The sequence below is a fragment of the Balaenoptera acutorostrata genome, chromosome 5 (assembly GCF_949987535.1).
Source record: "Balaenoptera acutorostrata chromosome 5, mBalAcu1.1, whole genome shotgun sequence".
Taxonomy (NCBI): domain Eukaryota; kingdom Metazoa; phylum Chordata; class Mammalia; order Artiodactyla; family Balaenopteridae; genus Balaenoptera; species Balaenoptera acutorostrata.
In genome coordinates, this window is record NC_080068.1 from 130,192,788 (window position 1) to 130,211,787 (window position 19,000).

At 34.7% G+C, this 19,000-nt stretch overlaps 1 protein-coding gene across 7 annotated transcripts in view; it reads left to right on the forward strand.

Annotated features, from left to right (window-relative positions):
- LARP1B (La ribonucleoprotein 1B) overlaps positions 1 to 12,984 on the forward strand; it is a 137,710-nt gene extending 124,726 nt beyond the window's left edge. For 6 of the 7 annotated variants that reach the window (XM_028164009.2, XM_028164012.2, XM_028164013.2 and 3 more), the window contains exons 15-19: positions 3,493 to 3,641; positions 3,983 to 4,127; positions 8,947 to 9,056; positions 9,798 to 9,925; positions 11,706 to 12,984. In XM_028164009.2, coding sequence (XP_028019810.2) covers positions 3,493 to 3,641; positions 3,983 to 4,127; positions 8,947 to 9,056; positions 9,798 to 9,925; positions 11,706 to 11,951 — 778 coding nt within the window. In that variant the 3' untranslated portion in view covers positions 11,952 to 12,984. The remainder of the gene's footprint in view (positions 1 to 3,492; positions 3,642 to 3,982; positions 4,128 to 8,946; positions 9,057 to 9,797; positions 9,926 to 11,705) is intronic. The other variant, XM_057546818.1, reaches the window with a different exon arrangement.
- Positions 12,985 to 19,000: the final 6,016 nt, after the last annotated feature.

A 19,000-nucleotide genomic window follows, 5' to 3' on the forward strand; every position in this document is an offset into this window, starting at 1 on the left:
GGCATAAGGACAGACGTATAGACCAATGGAATAGAGAGTCTAGAAATAAACTCTGTCATATATGGTCAGTTTATTTTCTACAAGGGTGCTGAGACTGTTCGGTGAAGGAGAGGGTCATCTTTTTAACAGATGGTGCCGGGAAAACTGGATATCCAGTGTGTAAAAGGATGGGATCCATACTTTATACCAGATACCAAAAAATTAAAATGGATCAAAGATCTAAACTTAAGAGCTAAAACTATAAAACTCTTAGAAGAAAATGTAGAGGAACATCTTTATGACCCTAGATTTGACAGTGGTTTCTTGAGCATGACACCAAAAACACAGACAATAAAAGAGAAAAATTGATAAATTTTACTTCGTCATAATTACGAACTTTTGTGTATCAAAGGAAACTATCAGAGTGAAGAGACAACCTACTGAATAGGAGAAAATATTTGCAAATTATATATCCGATAAGGGGTTAATATTCCAAATATACAGAAGTCTCCCAAAAAACCCAATTCAAAAATTGGGAAGGGATTTGAATAGAATTTCTCCAGAGAAGATATACAAGTGGCCAATAAACCCATGAAAATGTGTGCAATATCATTAATCATTAGAGAAATGCAAATCAAAAACCACAATGAGATACCTCTTCATACCCATTAGGATGGTGTTATGGACTGAATTGTCTCTCTGAAATTATATGCTGAAACCCTAACCCCCCTGCTTGACTGTATTTGAGATAGGGCCTTTAAGGAGATAATTAAGGTTAAATGAAACCATAACGATGGGGCCCTAATCTGACCTTGTAAGAAGAGGAAGAGACACCAGAGATCTCTCTCTTTCTGCGTGTAGACAGAGGAAAGGCCATGTGAGGACACAATGAGAAGGTGGTTCTCTGTAAGCCAAGAAGAGAGGCCTCCCCAGAAACCAACACTGCTGGCACTATGATCTTGGACTTCTAGCCTCTAGAACTGTGAGAACATAAATTTCTATTGTGTAAGCCATCCAGTCTGTGGTATCTTGTTATGGCAGCTGAGCTGACTAATACAGATATGTATAATAAAAAAAACTGAAAACAAATGTTTGTGTGGATGTGGAGAAATTAGAACCCTGTGCATTGCTCTTGGAAATATAAAATGCTGCAGCCATTGTGGAAAACAGTTTGGCATTTTCTCAAAATGGTAAAACATAGAACTAACACATGACCCAGCTATTTGACTCCTAGGTATATGTCCAAAAGAATTGAAAATTGGGAGTTGAACAGATATTTTTATGCCATGTTTATAGCAGCATTGTTCATAATAGCCAGAAGGTGGAAACAACACTAGAGTCCATCAGTGATGACTAGATAAACATAGTAGGTATATACATACAATGGAATATGATTCAGCCATATAAAAGAATGAAATTTTGATTTTAGCTTCAACATGGATGGACCTTGAGAACATGCTTAGTGATATAAGGCAGACTGAGAAGGATGAATATAGTATGCTTCCACTTATATGAGGTACCTAGAATAGTCAAAGACAAAGTAAAATAGAGGTTACTGGGGACTGCAGGGAAAGGGAAAGAGTTATTCATTATTTAATGGATAGCGTTTTTGTTGGGGATGATAAAGAAGGTTTTGGTAGAGGTAGTGGTAAGAGTTATATAACATTGTGAATATTTAATGCTGATGAGTAGTACACTTAAGAATGGCTAAAATTACAAATATCATATATATTTTACAACACACACAAACTCCTAAAAAATAACCCAGCACTGATTTCATTAGATAAGTGTTTAGGTATGAGTGGGAATTACTAGGCTCATGGTGACAAATACAGAGTTTCCAAAATTATTATTTTTGCATGAAAGCTCGAATTTTTCCTGAACGTTACAGACTCATTTTGTTCATTTTCAAGGAAATGTCTGACACAAAACAAAGCCTGAATAACCATAATTTGTTGGCTAGTCTTCTAATTAAAAATGGTATTCCATGAAAAAAACAGTTCAGCTCACAATTTTATCGCATGAGTGCTTTAAGACAACTGTTGTAGTTAGTACTGCTGTAACAAATATGCCATAGGCTGGGGAGCTTAAACAACAAACAATTATTTCTCACAGATCCAATATTAAGGTGCCAACAGATCCCATATCTGGTGAGGGCCTGCTTCCTAGTTTGCAGATGGCCATCTTGTTATATCCTCACATGGCAGAGAGCAGAGAGAGAAGAAGGAAGCTCTCTTGTGTCTCCTCTCATAAGGGCATTTATCCCACTCATGAGAGCTCTACTGTCATGACTTATTTATGTCCTAGTACCGTCACATTGGGGGTTAGGAATTCAACAAACATTTAGTCCATAACAACAGCCATCATATATTGATATGCTGCCAAAGTGCTTTTCTCCCCCTAATTGTTATAAAAAACACATAGCATGAAATATTCACCATCTTAACCATTTTTAGGAGTACAGTTCAGTAGTGTTAAGTATATTCACGTTGTTGTGAAATATCTCCAGAATGTTCTCATTTTGCAAAACTAAAGCTTCTGTCCCATTTTGTCACACATAATGAGACGTACTCAAGTGTTGAGATTTCATAAAGTTAATTTTTTTTTTTTGCTTCATCAAGGAACTCTTAAGGTGAAACTGGCATTAAAAATTTTTTTCAAGTACATAGCAGTGAACAATATAATCACTAGTAAGTAAAGTTTGGTGCCACTGCCTCAGTTTGCATCAGCAGTTTTTTACACCATTGTTTAGTACTATCAGTACAAATGTAAACACAGTGAAGAGGGCAAATAATGTCTAAGTATTGTTGTCAAAATAGTTTTGACCTTGCAGACTTTCTGAAAGGTTCTTGGGAACCCCTCCAAGCATCTACAGACCACACATTGAGAACCACTGATTTAGAGCAGTCTTAGGAAGATCATTTTGGTGGCAGTATAGAGGAGGGAGATTGAAAAAACAAGGAGACCAATTAGTTCAAGTGAAAGAGGAGGAAAACCTCAATTTGAATAACAGAGTGAAGATGAAAAGGAAAAGATAGATATAGGCGAAATTTCAGAAGTGAAATTGATTTACAGAATTACAGGTATGTCTTTAGGATAATGAAAATATTGCCTTTGTGCCAGATTTTATCCACTTATTCAATTTATATCATTAACCTAATTACTCATGAAAATTGAAAATTTCCCCAGTACTATAAGAAAAAAACAAATATAAACTAAATTAATAATGGATCTGGAGGAGAAGAGTAAGCTAGCTAGTCAGTTATCTGCTTCTACTTATTGTTTTAGTTTGAGAATTTATGACCATGTCCTTTATCAACTTCTGAATTTACCCATGTGTTGAACATAGATAGCAATTCATATGTAGATCTGTGTATCATTAGTTTAGGAGAGTTTTGGGGACTAGTGCCTTTTCCACTGCTCAGACTCTCAGTAAACAAGTAGTACAAATTGGTTTAAACACTTGGTTCTTGATATTTCAGTTTGAAGGCTTTTTTCTCCTTCCTCAAACAGCAGTTCAAATGCTTCGCCTTCAGAAGGTGCACCGCTAGTATGTACTCCTCATTCATTCCCAAAGTTCCAGCACCCTTCTCATGAACTTTTGAAGGAAAATGGCTTTACCCAACAAGTGTACCACAAGTATCGTAGAAGATGCCTAAGTGGTAAGAGCCTTCCTTTATATAGCTATCTTTAAAATTAAAACATAATTCTAAAAAATTCAAATTGTGACATTTAATATCAGGTTAAAATAGTCTTTTGTTATAATTGCCTTAAGTAAATGTGTTTATATATATTCTTTATTCATGTATTTTGTAGCTTAGACACATTAGGAAATAAAACTTACTATATTCTTGTTACTGTTGACAAATGCTTAAATTTGAGCAGTGAGGCAGAAAATGGATTATTTGTTCTTTGTTTAAAAGAAACCCAATTGGGTATTAATATGTTTCAGCTTTCTTTATTTTACGTTACGTAAAACGTCTGCTGTTTTGACTTTTTCCAGAGAGAAAACACTTGGGAATTGGCCAGTCCCAAGAAATGAATACCCTCTTTCGTTTCTGGTCCTTTTTCCTCAGAGATCACTTCAATAAAACAATGTATGAGGAATTTAGACAACTTGCTTGGGAAGATGCAAAAGAAAATTACAGGTCAAATATTTTCTCATATTTTTACACTTGGAGGGAATTTTTTAAAAATACTAAAAACTAGTACGGAAGTAGCCTGATTTTGAACTGTGAAAGTACCACGTGATAACTGGGAGAAGGACTGTGTTAGTTTTCTATTGCTGCATAGCAAATTACCCCAGAACGCAGAAGCTTAAAACAACAAACATTTATTAGTTCATAGTTTCTAAGGGTCAAGACTCCAGAAACAGCTTAGCTGGGTGGCTGTGGTTCAGTTCTCTCATAGGATTGCAGCCAAGGTATTGGACAGAGCTGCAGTCTCTGAAGACTTGACTCAGGCTAGAGGATCTTCTTCAAGCTCATTCACTTGGATATTGGCAGGAGGCTTCAGTACCTTGGCACATAGGTCTCTCCATAGGGCATTTCACGATGTGACTTCACCCAGAGTGAATGATCTAAGAAAGGGGGAGAACTTCCAAGATGAACGCTTCGGTGTCTTACTTAACCTACACTTGAAAGTGACATCACTTCTGCCATATTATAGTGTTCACACAGACCAACCCTGGTATAATGTAGGAGGGGACTACACAAGTTTGTGGGTATCATGTTTGGAACCATGTTAGGGGCTGGTACAAAGGCCAAATGTAATTTGAAAGACAGATTTTTCTCTCACTTGCCCCTACCATTACAGATTTCCCTTGGATGTGCATATATGTCCCCAAATTGTTACATGCTTAGAGCCAAACCAGTTAAGATTCCTTGAGACAAGAAAAAATAAGGTCTCTCATGATACATCCTGGCGCACCTGTTCAGTCTCATTTTTTCCTACTACAGTTGACTGTTCAACAATACCAGTTTGAACTGAATGGGTCCACTTATATGCAGATTTTTTTCAATAGTAAATACTACAGTACTACATAATCCATGGTTGATTGAATCTGTGGATATGGAGGAACCGTGTATACAGAGGGCCAACTTTTAAGTTATACTCAGATTTTTAACTGTGGGAGGGTTGGCGCTCCTAACCTGCACATTGTTCAAGGGTCAACTGTAGTCCTCTAGGCAACCGTGGTACTGAACTACATGTTCTTCAAATGAACCGAGCTCTCTAGCCTCTAGACATCTGTACATATTCTTACCTCTGCTTATTCTTCTCTTCATCCTTCCTCTGCTTTGCTAACTCTTCTTTTTGTCTAGGTTAGATCTTGCTTCCATGAGAAATGTTCAGGGGAAGTTTGTGCCAATAGGGCTGAATTGAGAACAGACCAAGAGGATGAGAAGGAACATGAAATGGATTCATGCAAGCTAAGCTATTCATTCTTGGGAAAAGGGAGGAAAGGAGATGAGATGGAAGAAGAAAAAAGATAATTTTCCACTCAGTGTTTACCTAAATTTACCCTTCTTCAGGTTCTAAAAATGGATTCCTCTTGTAAAGCTCAAATAAGAATCTATTGTTAGTCAATATTGTGATCTTCAAGAGGAATACAAGATATGCAAATAAATTTCTTTGAAAAAAAATTTACATTTGCACTGACTTGTGTAAAAACAAAGCCCATTTAGTTTTCATCTAGAATCTTGATCTTGTTCAGGAATGATAGATAAATGGCATGTGTACCTCTTTTTCCCTCTTCTCTGTCCATTACTGACATCTTTAAATCAATCCCAGCATTGTTTAATATTATTCTTGAATTCAGATTTATAGTCTTTCTTATCACAGCTTTTGATAGCTACTGCCAGTTTATCAGAGTTGGCACTGAAGGCAATATTTGCCATTTCTTTCTTTAAAATTTTTTTATTTTATGTTGGGGTATAGTTGATTTACAATGTTGTGTTAGTTTCAGGTGTACAGCAAAGTGATTCAGTTATACATATACATATAATCCATTCTTTTTCAGATTCTTTCCCCATATAGGTTGAGTAGAGTTCCCGGTGCTAGTAGGTCCTTGTTAATTATCTATTTTATCTACGGTAGTGTGTATATGTTAATCCCAACCTCCTAATTTATCCCTCCCCTAACCTTTCCCCTTTGGAAAACAAACCATAAGTTTGTTTTCAAAGTCTGTGAGTCTGTTTCTGTTTTGTAAATAAGTTCATTTGTATCATCTTTTTAGAGTCCACATATAAGTGATATCTCTATGATACTTGTCTTTGACTTACTTCGTATGACAATCTCTAGGTCCATCCATGTTGCTGCAAATGGCATTATTTCATTCTTTTTTAATGGTTGAGTAGCATTCCATTGTATATATGTACCACATCTTCTTTATTCATTCATCTGTCGATGGACATTTAGGTTGCTTCCATGTCTTGGTTATTGTAAATAGTGCTGCTCTGAACGTTGGGGTGCATGTATATTTTCTAATTGTAATTTTTTCCAGATACATGCTCAGGAGTGGGATTGCTGGATCATATGGTAGTTCTATTTTTATTTTTCTAAGGAACCTCCAAACTGTTCTTCATAGTGGCTGATCTAGATGTTCTCATTCAAACTGTGTTTTGCTACCCGTTAGTGGGTTGTGAAATCAATTTAGTGGTTCTGACTTACTTAAAAAAATAGAAAATATCAGACTGCACTGAACATAGTAAGGTTAATATGTTTTACAATTCATACATAAATACAAATTTAATTATTTACAAAACATATGTTTTTATGTACACACGTATATATGTGAGTGTTGTGTTGACTTGGTCACAAGGTAAAATATTTTTCTTACTATTGGACTTAGAAAAGTTTGAAAGCATTTGTTATAATTAATCTCAGCATATTTTGCTATTTATGCAAACAATTTCTGTTTGTTCCTCAGGACTTTCTATAACTTTTCTGATCCCATTTCTACCCAAGTCTAGATTGGGAGTTCCTCTTCTTTGTTCCTATGGTATTCTGTGTATGTTTATAATAGCTTAACATACTATCCGATACATAGTAAGTGCTCAATAAATGGTTACTTTTATTAGGAAGAAGATCAGTACTGAATATATCCATTGACTAACATTAGCAGTAGGATGGTTTCAAGAAGAAAGGAGAGAAGTAACATTAATTACATACATATCTGCAATGTGCCAGCTCTGGTCTAAGTGTTTTACAAATATTATCTATTATTGAAAAGTAGGATATTATTATCCCCATTTTTAGAGAGATGATTATAAGCCTAGAATTCAAATGCAGTTCTTTCTGGTTCTCAGCCTTTTTGTTTTCTACTCATCTAAGCTGTCTCACAGTGATTGGTCAGTGAGTAAATGACAACTGAGAGACTGGTCATTTGCCCCTGCTCTTTACTCCAGCATTTATGCTGCATATTTGGATTGTATTATTAATGTCATATTTTTGATCTTTGGAATTAGTTTGCTAAAAAATAAGACTAGAAATCCAGATATTGTAGTAGTCAGTTGGCCTTTACCAAAAAATCTAAGAATCCTAACATTCCTCTAAAATGTCATTTACTTGATAAAACCTAAAATTTCTCAATCCTCCTTTCCAGAAAGAAAGAAAGAAGCCTAGGCTTCACCCCCAGAGATTATGATTTCACTGGTTTGGAGTGGAGCCTGGGCATCAGCACTTTTTAAAAGCTTCCTAGATGGTTCACATATGTAGTCAAGGTTGAGAACCACTGGTATCAATATAATATGATCCCATAAGAGGAGTATTAAGACAGGTTTGTCATTCTGAACTGGTGTTTCTTTAGTACTCAGTCCCCTTAGCCTCAGTCATACAAGCTCAAGGAATAGTGTCACTTATGGCTACCAAAGGAAAGGGCTCAGGTTAGTGTATGGTTGGTAGTCCTGCATTCCTCTTGCCATCTTACCAAGAAACCTGTTTATTCTTTCAGAGAGACCGTCACTCTCTATCTTGTAAATAAGCTGGTTACAAAGGACATATGCATGCATACACACGCACACACACACACACACCCTTCTTCCTGTGAATAATGGCTGGGCAGTATTATGATACCAGGAATGAAGAAATACAGCCTCTCCTCCACTGAGGCACCCAGAATGACTTAAGGATTCTAAATGAGGAATTTTCTAAATTGCAACATGTTTTATTTGAATGAGCTAGATGGTCCCTTTACTGACCATTGACCTTGTCCATGTCCATTGACCTTGTCCATGTCCACTCTCATGGGTTCTGCTCATCACCATTAGTTGAAGGTTGAGCCCATGTAATTTCTTGATCCACTGTCCAAAACTTGTCTCAGGTTCTTTAGGTAGCTGTAAGAAGAAACAAATTTTTCTGATTTATGCAGTGATACAATTCTTTTGGCAAAATATCTTTTATTTAATATACTTTATAAGCAGGAAGACTCTCTTAGGAGACATTTAATTAGGTTTGTCCCTTTATAGTTGAATGGGTCAACCACACCTAGGGTCTATGGCCCAAGAGTATGGTCTTTATCTTCCTAGAGATTATGTTCAAGAGTATTTAATACCATGTACTAACACACCATTATAAGCCTTGGTTTGGGAAAAAATCTAAAACATTGCCAATCTGTCACTCTTTTGAAATACCAGGGAAAAATACCAGGGAGTTCTTCAGAAATACCAGGGAGAGATCCTCTGTTCAAATAAGCCATAGTGTAGTTGTCCAAGGGCTGCCTCTTATTTTGCATATTCCCAGTATACCTCCATGAGATGCTATGCCTGAGTCAACAAAAATAGCAAAGCTAGCTGTGGATTACTAATTACCACTTCAGCTAAAAATCTTCATACTAAAAATTACATACATTTGAACACTTTTGTTTGAGATTATTTGTGTCATGTTTTCCTGTATCAGTGCTGTTAAATATGACTATTTGCATTGTCATAGGAAAAATTTTATTATAAACTTTTTATTTTCTTCCCACAGGTATGGATTAGAATGTCTGTTCAGGTTTTATAGTTATGGACTGGAAAAAAAATTCAGACAAGAAATTTTTAAGGATTTCCAAGAAGAAACCAAAAAAGACTACGAATCTGGTAAAACAAAACAATAACCTTATTCTATTTGGAAATTGTAAATCTGAGTCTGTCAATAAATAGGGAGTTTGTAACTGTTTTTTTAGGGCAGACTATTTAAGACTTTCAGGCCACTGTTATGGTTTGTGATGAAGGATAGAGCACCGTATAGTATGAAGGTCTTACTTGTGAGATGTTGGAAAATAGCCACTCCGAAGTGTTTCCTTTATGGATTTGTATTTTGTCTTTATTCATTTGACACACATGACTACTCACTGATGTTCCATTACATGAAAATTCTATGCAACATGAGCAAGTGTGCTTGGAAAGGTGGAATAGCACAGTAACAGTGCAGACTCTGGGCTAGATCCCTAAGTCTGAATCCCATTTCCCCTACTTTGTAGCTCTGTGGCCATGGGTAAGTTACTTAACCTTGTTAGAAAAACAAACAAACAAACAAAACTCCAAAAACCTTGTTAGCCTCAGTTTACTCATCAGTAATATACCCAAGAGCACCTATATTATAGAGTTGTATATAGTTCAAATTAGTTTAATATACAATAAACCACTTAAATAATACCTGTTACATGGCAAATGCTCAATAAAAGTTAGCTGCCATTATTCATTACAATGTCTTATCTTCAAGATCTAGATAAAGTGTATCTAGAAGACATGGTTTAATGCTGGTAGGGTCATATCCAATATGAATCATTTTTTGAAGATTCTATATATTTTATCATGTATGTTCTTCTTTGTTATTAGGTCAGCTATATGGATTAGAAAAGTTTTGGGCTTATCTAAAATATTCTCAATCTAAGACACAGTCTATTGACCCCAAACTTCAGGAATACCTCTGTAGCTTTAAGAAGTTGGAAGACTTCCGTGTTGACGTAAGTTTTAAGTCCTTTCCCCTGTATTATTTTTATTACTCTTATGCTTGAGCTATCAGTGACTTTCTTAAGTTTAATTTTATAATTTTTATTTTTTAAATTTAATATTGAAAATGTAACTTTCCAGTTTTGAAATCAAACTTTAAAAGAGGTGCAAAAATAGTATAGAGAATTCCCATATATTCTGTTTACCCAGAGTCCCTAAATGTTAATATCTTATATAACCATGGAGCAATGGTCAGTTCACTTTAATTTTGATATGCATGATAAACATTTTATGGATTTAGTAACTTTTATGTGGATATGTTACTCATTTCTCACTAGCAGTTTTTATTTATTTATTTATTTATTTTTTTAACGATTTCTTTATTATTTATTTTATTTTATTTATTTTTGGCTGTGCCAGGTCTTAGTCACGGCACACGGGATATTCGTTGTGGCACACGGGCTTCTCTCTAGTTGTGGCGTGTGGGTTTTCTCTTCTTTAGTTGTGTCGTGCAGGCTCTAGGGCCCGTGGACTCTGTAGTTGTGGTGCACGGGTTCCAGAGCATGTGGGCTCTGTAGTCTGCAGCACGCAGGCTCTCTAGTTGAGGCGCATGAGCTCAGGAGTTGTGGTGTGTGGGCTTAGTTGCCCCACGGCATGTGAGATCTTAGTTCCCTGACCAGAAATTGAACCCGCATCCCCTGCATTTAAGGTAGATTCTTTACCACTGGACCACCAGGGAAGTCCCCTCACTAGCAGTTTTTAAATTTTTCGCTTTTTATGTACTTGTATCCTATAGTTTCCATAACACGTGCTCATATAACATGGATTTATGATTCCCCACGTAATAAAATTAGGGCAAGAATGTTATGTGCATGTGTAGGGACAGGAGAATAGGCTTTAGACAATTTGATTTCAAGAGGAAAAGGAAAACATTTTAAAAAAAGAAGGGGATGAGCATAATAAGTTGAAAAGGAGAAAGAAGAGAAGAGAGAAATAAGGAAAGAAGAATCAAAAAGAGCAGAAAAGAGAGAGGTGAAAGGAAGGCTAGGTTCATCTCTGCTTAGTATTATAATTAGTTTGTCTTTTGTAGTTTTGTGTAAATAGATTTGATAGCCCAAGGATGGAGTTAATAGAAGTGCCTCCATCTCTGGAATTAAAGAGCTGTGTTTCAGACTTCCCTGGCAGTCCAGTGGTTAAGACTACGCACTTCCCAATGCAAGGGGCATGGATTCGATCCCTGGTCAGGGAACCAAGATCCCTCATGCCTTGCAGCATGGCCAAAAATTAAAAAAAAAAAAAAAAAAAAGCTATGTTTCTAGAGTGGTCCAGCCAGTTCTGTCACAAGATGTCCCTGCTTTATAATACTAGTGATTTTTGCCCTATCTGAACAGAAGCCAAGAATTCAGACCTCTGCTTTTAAATACTGTGGAAGTTTGGAGAAGGAAGGGGTTAGAGTTATAAATGCTTTGCAACTGACAGAAGTTGCATAAAGAAGGAAAATAGCCTCTCTGAAACATTTTCCCAGAGACAATGAACCCAGCCTTATGCTTATACCCTACTATTTAGTTCAAGCCCTAAAACACAGTAGCTTAATAAACATGTTGAATGAAAGAATTGACTGATAAGGAGGAAATTTAAGTTTAATACCTTAAATTGCTGTTAAGTTTTCATTATACTAATAAAATCTACTGAAGTGCCGGCATAGTTTCCCTCTGTTAGAAAAGTCTGGCCTTAGATTTTGAAGGGAGGAAAAAATAGTAAAATCATCACTATGTTGTCTTTCATAATTTGCAGCCCCCTATAGGTGAGGAATTTGAAAGAAAAAGACATTCATCTACTTCTGGTGAGGAGAGTAATCGTCACACACTTCCGTCTAATTCCTCTACAAAGTCACCAAGTGCTGCTAAGCCTACACCTGCCAATCGGCTTCGGGTCCCAACAAACTCTCCCAGAAGGAATACTTCACAGCAGTCCAATGACAATTCACACCAGAACAGTGCTGCCTCAGTCTCAACACATGGTGAACTGCCTGAGAAATAGACTCTGATGAAAGTTGTTTGCCCTTGAAATCAACATTTACATCAGTAATTATTGGGGGAAATCTTCTGATGTTTAATTGTGATAAATTGGTAGCATTGGAAGAAAAATGGTAGCATTTTTTTCTAGGAAGATAAATTCTAAAAACGTTTTCCCTGATTTCACGAATAAGTATAATTTTGGTAACCTTTTATAGAGATCCTCTAGTAATATATTTTGGTCTCAAATATATATTTGAAATAATATATTTCTTTTTCAAAGCCATTGTTTATAAGAACAGCATTCCTTAAATATATACAAAAACAACACAAGGAATGCCTAACATTTCAGCTCATACTTCTTAAAGAAGATATAGTATGTTATAGTCATCTATTCTATAGAGCTTTCTTAAAGAATCCAATAACCCCACTGTCAATTCATATTTGAACTTATCAAAAACAAAGGACAATTATGTATATGTTTTTTAAATTCAGAAAAAGAATGTGAAATGATACATTTGCTTTTCTTTTAGATTTATAGTTTAAAGAAAACTTTTTTTTTTTTTTTTTACAAAAGTAGAAATATATTGCAGTTATATTGAAGTACTTCATATGCACTTTGGATGTTGGGTTTTGCTTTTTTCCCTGCTAGTCATGCCTCATGATTTCCATAGTTATTGTTGTGTTGGTATGGAGTGTTCTGAATTGGCATCAGCCAGTTACATATTAGAAGAGATTTACTTTTTGTGACTATATAAACCTGCACAAGTAATTGAAAACTGAGTTGGGATTGGTTGGAATACTGTCCTAAATTAGTTAAATCTTGCACTGTTTTGAATGCATTTGCTGTTTGTACATCTGCAGGTGTGTATGCCACAAGTAGTCAGATTATCTTCAGTTTAAAAGGAGTAACTTTTTGTGTCCTTTACTTTGTTTTATGCTTATAAAAAGTGTTTTCAAGAAATGAATTGACTTCTAATTTTTATTGCTGTTGCAACCGATGTAAATGATAGTTTCAGTTTTTGTGGGAATTAAAATAAAGCACTTATTCTAAATTATTTGAATTGATTTTTAATTATTTTTGTTTAGAATACAGCTGAAAAGCTGTAATTTTCAAATTCTGCTAGTAGAAGACCACTGTAGTGGGTGGGCCAAAAGTTTCGTTCAGTTTTTTTCTGTAAGATGTCTTTAACTTTATTTGAAACAATTTTGTTAGATTGTATGTGACAGCTGTCAGATCAGCGTGCATTTAAAAAAAGACTTACCAAAATTGGTGAATTTTTGTGTAGCCATTTTAATATTGAAGATGGAAGAAAAAAAGCAATATTTTTAGCATATTATGCTTTATTATTTCAAGAAAGGTAAAAATGCAACTGAAACGCACAAAAAGATTTGTGCAGTGTGTGAAGAATGTGCTGTGACTGATCAAATATATCAAAAGTGGTTTGTGAAGTTTCATGCTGGAGATTTCTTACTGGATAATGCTCCACGGTTGGGTAGACCAGTTTAAGTTGATAGGGATCAAACCGAAAAAATAATTGAGAACAATCAACATTATATCATGAGGAAGATAGCTGACATACTCAAAATATCCAAATCAAGCGTTGAAAATCATCTGCACCAGCTTGGTTATGTGAATCGCTTTGATGTTTGGGTTCCACATAGGTGAAGTGAAAAAAACCGTCTTGACCGTATTTCCTCATGTGAGTCTCTACTGAAACGTAATGAAAATGTTCCGTTTTTAAAACAAATTGTGACGGGTCATGGAAAGTGGTTACTGTACAACAATGTGGAATGGAAAAGATCTTGGGGCAAGAGAAATGCACCACCACCAACCACACCAAAGGCCAGTCTTCATCCAAAGAAGGTGATGTTGTTTATATGGTGGGATTGGAAGGGAGTCCTCTATTATGAGCTCCTTCCAGAAAACCAAACGATTAATTCCAACAAGTACTGCTCCCAATTAGACCAACCGAAAGCAGCACTCGATGAAAAGTGTACAGAATTAGTCAACAGAAAATACATAATCTTCCATCAGGATAACGCAAGGCTGCGTGTCTCTTTGATGACCAGGCAAAAATCGTTACAGCTTGGCTGGGAAGTTCTGATTCATCCGCCATATTCACCAGACATTGCACCTTCGGATTTCCATTTCAGTCTACAAAATTCTCTTAATGGAAAAAATTTCAATTCCCTGGAAGACTGCAAAAGGCACCTGGAACAGTTCTTTGCTCAAAAAGATAAAAAGTTTTGGGAAGATGGAATTACGAAGTTGCCTGAAAAATGGCAGAAGGTTGTGGAACAGAAAGGTGAATACGTTGTTCAATAAAGTTCTTGGTGAAAATGAAAAATGTGTCTTTTATTTTTACTTAAAAAACCGAAGGCACTTTTTGGCCCACCCAATATGTTGTGAATGAAGTTTCAGTGTTAAACTTACATCCATTTTTATTTAGCTTATATGTTTTCTTGTATTGGCAAGAAGCAGCTAGTTTAATACACTAAATTTATTATTTTCTTTTTGGTGTCTGGTTCTTATAGAATGACAGTATTGAAATACATATCTTATTTGGATAAGTGGACTATTCTTTAGTAAATAAGAGATTTTCATTAGGTTATTTCCATGAATAAATGATAATCTGCCATTTTATGATATTTAATATTGAGGAGGTCATTTTGATATTTTAATTTTAAGAAAAAGTCGAGTCAAATTTGAATATTCAGAAAATATACTTAGATCTTGGAAAGAGAATGCAAAACAACGAATAGATTTAGAATAATAAATTTTAAAATGTTTTCTTAAGTGCAGATGTAGTTCTGGCTTTTCAGTGAGGAATTTCCAAACCATGCTTATTAGCTTTAAGCGGTCTCTTGAAATTACCTAAAATTATCTAAGAATCTTTCTCAGTATCCTTTTTGTGTTGAACACATACATCTGAAACCTGTATTTAACCTAAGATTACTTCCACTCACCTAAATATGCAAATGTAAATTTGATTGGAAAATTGTATATTTTATATGAAAATACAGTAATCAAGAATTTTGTGATGTGTAATAAATTAGTAATTTTATCATATTATTTTGATTATAAAAACAGTACATGTAAATTAGGAAATTTAGAAAAGCACAAAGAGGAAAATAAAGTACTTTTTTAAAAAAGAAAAAAAACTGGTATCATGCTATACATATAGCATTATAACCTGCTTTTTCAGGTAGAGGTGAGCATTTTCTGATGTCATTAATCTTTCTACACCATGACTTTTACAAGTTATGTAGTATTCTAGCATATGGATGGGCCATAGTTTATTTAGCTGAATCACCTATGGTTGAAATTTTACATATGGCCAGGTTTGGGCTGTTACAAACAACAATTTAATTTATCTGATATCCCTACAGATAAATCTTTGTGTATAAACTTGGAGTTATTGCCTAGCATAAATTCCTAGAAGTTGAAATTCTAAGTAAAAATGTATTTCCATTCAGTGTACTCTAGAATGGTTGCACAGTTTACACTTTTACCAACAGCATCTGCTTTTCTATGTCCTCAAAAACTGGTTATTATAAATCTTTCTCTTTGAAAGACTGAGAAGCAAAAAATATTATTTTAATGTCATTATTAAGATCATCATTTTTATCAGGTTATTAATGAGTGATAATTTTTATTGTTTATTAACTACATTATTTGTAGATCGCTTGGTCATATCTTTCATGTTTTCCTTTTGGAGTGATTGTCTTTTTCTGATTTATAGAGCTTTTTTACTTATCAAGGCTATTAACCCTTTGCTTTCTAATTTTGTTTATGTATGTTTGACATAGTATGTACATTTTTTTGGTAAAAAGTTTAAAAATTATACCCCTTAAATTCCAAATGCGAAACTTAAGCAAATAAAAGCATTGTTATTCAATGAAAAGAAAAATATTATTGACTATAAATCTAAATAGTCCTACCCAAAATATGTGTAAGTTCCTAGAGAACTTCCTTCCTTGTGATTTTGTAGTTTTCAATTTTATTAAATAAAAAAGACAACAGTAAAATGTTTAAATCTAAACTACTTGTCCTTTTAAAGGGATAGTTGAAGCCATCTTTGGAATTCTTTATACAAAAAGGAATTAAGAAAGTTATATTTTAAAATAGATATCATTTTAGTTTTTAAATAGATTTTATTTTTTAAACTTGTTTTGCCTGTTTGGGACTTCACTCTGACATTCTCTCTTGCTTCTCCTTGCCATTATACTGAATGATATTACCTCTTTCTGTGCTTAATCTTATCTTTCACCTAATTTCTTAGCTCTTACGAAACTGCTTATTTTTATTTTATTATATAGGAGACGGATCCAAGAGAGTAATACCTAATTATATCGCCACTAGATGGCAGAATGGAATAAGATCAGTAAGTCTTTTGAGAGGCGTGTGTGTGTGTGTGTTGAAGAACTCTCACTCCATCTTGTGGTGATATGTGATTATATCAATTACTCTTGCATTCCTAATAGCCACATGTTCTCAACAACTCGTGATTACCTTGTTACAGCAATGCCAAATTGTGCTTAGTTATTAGTAAATAAATACAGTAACAGCATTAAGTTTTGTATATGGTTAAAGATAAAAATGCTATTGCTTTGGTTTCTTTTTTGTCATTTCATTTAAAAATTTGAAGTACTTCATTAGCATTATTTGTGATTAACTCTTAAGCTGTAAACAAGGCAAGACAATTTTAAGATGCGTCTGTTTGTCTAGCTAACCTGTGTAGTTAAATCCTGCCTGAAATATGAGAAACTTAAAACTAGATGGTACTCTTATGACTAGAACAAAATGTTATCACATAGTTAGTTGAATGGCAGAGCAAGAATTTGTACTCAAATAGTCTAGCTCCAGACCTCGAGCTAGTCGTCTTAACCAGACTGTTCTTTAATAGCTTGAAATATTGGAAAGCATGAACACTGACGCCAGAACTCAAAATGCTGTGATTCTTAACTATTATGAAATCAAGATTATATTCTTGTGGTTAAGACTGTAAAGTTGTTTTATCTTGGGCATCTTCTGCAATAACGAGTGGTCTAGTGGAATATTTAAATATATAAGTACATTAAGTGCAATATGGTAAATCCTCTTTGGGGGGGAAATCATGATTAGTGACAATATCACTCATGTGTTTAAATATTTTCCTAGAATTAGCTACAGTAAAATAAAAACTAAACATTTTATTCAGAATACAACTAGAAATTTTGCATTACATTAGAGTTACTATTGTCAACTGAAGATATTAGATACTATTCTATTCAGAAATAATGGTGTTCCAGTCTTTAGAAAGCTTGAAGGAAATATGCCACATGGGTTAATTAACAGGAAGCACCTCTGGCTTTATACTTTTTTACCAATTTTCTGAATTCTTTACAATGAGCCTGTTTTTAACTTGGCCAATTAAAGACATGATTTGGTTAACAGAATGGTTTCTACCAATATATTACACATATTTGCTTCAGATAAAAAAGCAGAATGTGCTGTTTGTTGTTTTGATTTTGTTTCTTCCGGGTAGCATGTTAAGTCTACAAAATTGAATACCTTTCTCAGGTATTTTAAGGTACGTTAGACCTTCATTACAACATGAACGCAACCATAGTACTGTAATGTTTTTAATGTTAAAATTTTCTGGTTTCTGGTTGAATGCCCTTAAGTATAATCTAAGGTGAGACTGACTTTTAATGCGTCAATAGAAGGGCTTTGAGAGGGAAGATCTGTGAGACCCCAAAATTTAATATGTAGAATTTTACATACTTACAGGTTCTTTGGGGGAGATAATCCATAGCTTTTTATCAGATTTCTACCAGGATTTATGATCCCAAATATGTTTAATAACCACTGCTCTAGAAATAACTTAGCTTATTTGTCAGAAACATGAATTGAATCCTGGCCCCCCTCTCTGTTACAGTCCTTCATCTGCAAAACTGCACTTACCTCATAGTGTTATAAAGATTAAATGTAAAGCATTTAGCACAGTTATCTGACGTGCGATAAGCACTCAGTAAACATTAGCTATTATTAGGATTAAGAACTGGACCAGTTATCTTCAGGTATGTAAACATATTTTCTCCAGTAGGCTTTGAATGTAATTTTAAATCTTCATGTGAAATTAATCTACTTAAAACATTTTAATTAGCAAAGTCAGATTCCTTGTAATTGTTTCGTTGTCCTAGGATAATAACATTATGAACACTTTTCTGCCCTTCTCACCTCCACGAGAAAAGAACTAGGGTGCTTAGATGCTGTTATTTCTGCTGACTCTGAACAACTGACAAGGGTATGAATTCCATGAAGCAGTCACCAGATCATGAATCTGATTATGGTAATGTCTCACTTTTAGTTATTTCGTCTTTTTTATTCAGTTAACAATTTTGCTCATTATGTTTTCCTAACATCACCACAATCTATTACTTTTGCCTCATCATAAATATCCAGTCCCTGGGCAAGATGTGAGAATCTGCCTTTCCATGACTCATGGCCTCTCCCAGGCTCGGTGACACTCCAGTGACTTCCCCACTGCCACTCATTGCCACTTTCTTTTGCATGAACCAGAGTATACCGTGTAAGAACCAAGGGAGGCATCAAAATATCTCGCAAGTCTGTTAAAAACAAACTTTTGAAAATTCTTTTGGGTTGTCCAGGAACTATGGTATAATGTAGTGGTGCTCAAGTTGGGGATATGCTCAAGAGTACATAAATCCTTTCAGAGGAGTTTACATAGGCACAGATAATTTTAAAGGAATCAATTTCCAGATTCTCAGCTTCCATAAGTACTCCTTCCTAAAACTGATTTATCTATTAATATGCTCGTGTTCCTAGTAGTTTTTTCCCATGTTATAAAAGAAAGCCATTGCCCTTACCCATCCCAAATATTACCCTACATGAGAAAGCCATCAGGGGCCACACAGTGGTGAAACCTTTAATGATTCATTGAGCTCTCATAAACTCATAAGACTTATTGAATTTCTCTGCTTTACAAATACTTCTGTTAAGGGTAAGGTTTTGTGTGTATTTTTGGTTGGTGTGTTATTCAATGAGAGAGTTAAGACATGTTTTTA